We start from the raw sequence: 4,687 nt of genomic DNA, 5'->3' as shown, positions 1-4,687 counted from the left end.
AAAGTTAAAAAGGATATATTAAACTAAAACAAGAAATGTTAATTAAAAAAAAATTCCATAAAATATAGCATAAAAAAATGCAATATATATATATTATATTGGGGAATATTAATATTGATTAAATGTTAGTTTATATACAACAAAAAAAAAAATAATCAAATCAAATTCAGTATTTAAAAAAAATTTAATTAAAATAAAAGTATACATACATATAATAATTCATAATATTAGTATTTATGGGTATAATAATGTATGTAAAATTTACGAAATAGATGTATTCAATAATTTTTGGATCCTTTTTTTCCTTCTTTTTAATCGATTATGATGTTTAATTTTAGTTAAGGAGAGCAATAATCTTTTTTTTAATTTATGGAGGAATTTCAGCTTACCCTTTTTATATAGATATAAAATTAATTTAAAAAGAGCATAAAAAATTATTAAAACGCTAACAGCCATAAGTGATGGAAACATACTATGCATGAGACCAGCTTGTATCCCCACTGCTGAACCTGCATTATAAGCTGCATCTGGAGCTGTCCTAAGTGCACATGATGCAATAGTGTTAACACCGGAACGAACATTACTTGTAAATGTATTAGTAACTACACTAGATGTTCTTCCCTTTTCAGTAAAGGCACTAAGTGTTTCAGTTGCAAGTGAAAGGAAATTTCCAAAAATTCCGCCAACGGAAGAAGCTACAGTATTTGCAGCCGCAGTAACACTAGGAATGATTATATTTGGTAGTTGAAGTATTGCTGGTATAATGTGATTAGTTATAGAATTAATTGTACAAGATGTCATCGTAGATACGCCTGCTGTTACACCTGCTTTAAAAGCTTCATTAAATACTTCTATACCAGTTGTAGGTGTATAATATACTATAAGAAGTGGTAGTGCAATGCATGCTGCTAAGACAGGAACTCCATACTTAAATGCTTTTTTTAAAGTTATTAATTTATCAGATGGTTTTTTAACTTCTACGTTAAGGACGCTATCAAAAAGAGAGTCCTGTAGTACTTCATATAATGGATCTTTGGTATCTACGTCAATTACATTTATAGGATTTATTTCTTGAAATAATTCGGTGTCTGTAGACTCATCATCCATATATGTATTTATATTCCATGGTTTTTCATTTAATAACTTTTTTTTTTTTTTTTTTTTATCATTCATGATTATATCTATATTCCATTCTTTTTTTTTTGGTAACTGGTTTTCCTTCGTTTTGTTATCTTTATTTATACTATAAATTTTTTGTAATAATTCGCCTTTCTTATTCTTATTACTCATATGTATATCTATGATGTGTTTTTTTTCTTTTGATAATTCATCTTGCTTTTTTATGTCACTAATATGTGTATCTATGATGTATTTTTTTTCTTTTGATAATTCATCGTCCTCTGTTTTATCGCTCATATATATGTCTATAACATTTATATTTTCTCTTGATAATTCATTTTGCTCGTTTTTATCCCTCATATGTATATTTATGATATGTTTTTTTTCTTTTGATAATTTATCTTCCTTTTTTTTATCACATATATGTATATTTGTGATATGTTTTTTTTCTTTTGATAATTCATCTTCCTTTTTTTTATCACCTGTATGCATATTTATAACATGATTTTTATCTTTTAGAGTCTCATCTTCTTTATATCTATCACTTTCATTAAATAAATCCCTTTTGTTCAATAGTTCCTTTTTATTAGTTTCATCAATTTCTTTTGTAGAGAAATCCTTAGGTAATAAACTTTCCTCAATTCTGTCATCTACACTAATGAAATCTTTTTCCTGGAATAACTCCTTTTTATCAGTTCCATCAATTTGCTTTGTAAGGACGTCTTTATGTATTAAACTTTCTATACTTTTATCACTTTCACTAATGGGATCTGTTTTTTGCAATTTCTCTTTTTTATTGGTTACATCAATTTCATTTGTAGGAATTTCTTTATGTAACAAACTTTCTTTAGTAATATCACTTTCATTAAATGAATCCTTTTTTTGCAGTGGCTCTTTTTCATGTATTGCACTATATTTCTTTGTATGTATATATTTATTTGATAATTTTTCCATAATTTTATCACGTGTTCTAATGGATTGCAATTTCTGCAGTAGCTCTCTCTGATTGATTCTATCGGTTTCCTTTGTATTGACATATGAATTTATTAAATTTTTCTTAATTTCATGACGTACACTGATGAAATCCTTTTTTTGCAATATCTCTTTTTTATTGGTTCCATCAATTTCATTTGTAGGGATTTCTTTATGTAACAAACTTTCTTTAGTAATATCACTTTCATTAAATGAATCCTTCTTTTGAAAATGCTCTTTTTTATCGGTTTCTTCAGTTTTCCTTATAGAGACATCTTTATGTGTTAAACTTTTCTTAATTTTATCACTTACATTGATAATATCCTCTTTCTGTAATGACTCGTTTTTATCAACGCTATCTGTTTCTTTTGTTAGGATATCTTCATGGATTAAACTTTTCTTAATTTTATCGCTTTCTCTAATAGTTTCCCTTCTTTTCAATTGCTCTTTTTTGTTGATTATATAACTTTCCTTAATAGAGATATCTTCATGTGATAAATTATTTTTGTTTATAGTGTCACTTTTGTTTATGGAAAAATCTTTTTTTGTTAATTTTTTTTTGTTGCTTAAATGTGCATTGTTTAAGACATCGGTAATGTTTGGTAATCTATAATTGCTATTTAAGATACATTTATTTAAAAAGTCTATATAGCGTGTTTGTGAATTACCTTTTAAATTAGAATAATCACTTAATATGTCACTAATCATTAATTTTAATTCAATTAGTTGAGATTCACTTAATGCCTTATTATTTAACAGAATTGATTTTATCTCTTTTATTTTTGCTTCTTTAATTTGTTTGTTATATAATATAACTTGTTCTAGAGTTTTTAATTCTGATAATCCTAACTTTGTATTAGCTAATAAATTGTTGTTTAATTCTTTTAATATATATTCTGCATTAAACTCATTTCCTAACAGAACATTATCTAATTCTTTTATCATTAATTCTCTTATAAATGGGTTATTTAGCAAGTTTTCTCTTAATATTTTTAAAGTGTTCACTGTATTTTGTTGATTACTTTCTGAAGTAATATCTTTTTTATTTCCTTTTCCCAATTTATATTTTGTAATTTGTTTATCATCTAACAGGAAATTTTCATATTTATCTAATTTCATATCTATTAACTGTGGTCTACGTAAACCATTTTTTCTGGTATTTTTTAACATATTTTGTTTTTTCATATCAGTACCATACCGAATATTTGGTCTGCTTCTTAATGTTATCCTTTTTTTGCTGTCATTGTACGCAAAATTTTCCTTCAATTTTTTTAATTCTTCATGTTGTCTTAACAAATACGGATTTTCTCTCGTGTCAATACATGTTAGTGTTCTGCCGATAGTAAAACTAAGTGTAGAATTTTGCTTTTTTTTCTTTTTATGAAAGTTAACAAAAGAACTCTAAAAATGTAGTTATACATCAAAAAGTGTAAGAAATTAGAAGATTTTATTAAATTAATGAAATAATATTTATATATAGAACATTAAAAATAATCAACATATATAATAAAATACTTTTAGTGTTTATAAAATATTACATGTTTAGAACAAAGTAATATATATACCAGGTGGATAAATGTAAAAATTTTAATAAATGAAAGGTACATTTTTCTTCTACTTTCTCGTTTATCACATTTCCTCAAATATTATTTTTTGCAGAAACAATATATTTAGGCGCTTGTTTATTTTTACCAATGTCTGTAACACTAGTATTATCGATATTATAAATTCCCATTGATCACACCTCTATATTTTTTCTAAATAGAAAAAAAAATAAAAATTTTAAATTATACATAAAATCCATTATTGGTTGCAAGAATATCGTAAATTGTTTTAAAAATATTTCCACATAAACATTATTTAAAAACAATTTCAAAATGGTTATTTATTAACATAACTAAAATGTAATTCATTAATTACCATTTTAACGAGTAAATTTTACATTTAGCATGAACTATCCATTTCTTTTATGTTTATTATGTGTTTCTCTAATATTACTCATATATATACCAATTTTTCATTATTTAAAAAAGAAAAAAACAAAATAACAAATATTTAAACTTAAATAAATTTTAGAATAAAAAGATAATAACGAAATATTAAATATGTAGATAAAATAACCTCAATATTATAAGGAAAACCGTATATTTTTAAACTAAAAATATAACACTATTTTTTACTAGTTGTAAAAATTACATAGAACAAAAAAAAAAAAAAAAAAAAAAAATTAAATATGCAAAAGGCTTAAACTAAGTTGTAACTTTATAATAACACTAACATATTATCATTTTTTTTTTTTTTTTTTGGTTATACAACTAAATAAATTAAAAAAAATTTAAAAGTGTATAAATTCTTCATTGTCATATATAACTATAAAAAATTTATGCTTTCTTTTAATTTAATTATTCATAGGGGTAAAAAGTTATAATAGAAAGAATAATTCAACCTAATAATTTGTTCTCGCATGCAAAAAAATTTTTTTTTTTTTACTTTATAATAGATATAACTATCATACATTTATAAACAAATAAATTAAAAAGAAAAAAAGCAAAAACTTTAAGTTTACTGAATAATTTGTTTGTATAAGCAAAACGTA

General features: G+C 23.6%; 1 protein-coding gene across 1 annotated transcript; it reads right to left on the bottom strand.

Annotated features, from left to right (window-relative positions):
- Positions 1 to 261: 261 nt before the first annotated feature.
- PmUG01_13011300 (conserved Plasmodium protein, unknown function) lies at positions 262 to 3,826 on the bottom strand (the record flags this gene model as incomplete). Its single annotated transcript, XM_029007073.1, has 2 exons — positions 262 to 3,492; positions 3,755 to 3,826. The coding sequence occupies 2 exons, from the start codon at positions 3,824 to 3,826 to the stop codon at positions 262 to 264; spliced, it is 3,303 nt and encodes a 1,100-aa protein (XP_028863499.1).
- Positions 3,827 to 4,687: the final 861 nt, after the last annotated feature.

This window comes from Plasmodium malariae (genome assembly GCF_900090045.1).
Source record: "Plasmodium malariae genome assembly, chromosome: 13".
Taxonomy (NCBI): domain Eukaryota; phylum Apicomplexa; class Aconoidasida; order Haemosporida; family Plasmodiidae; genus Plasmodium; species Plasmodium malariae.
This window is presented reverse-complemented; position numbering and strand designations above follow the sequence as displayed.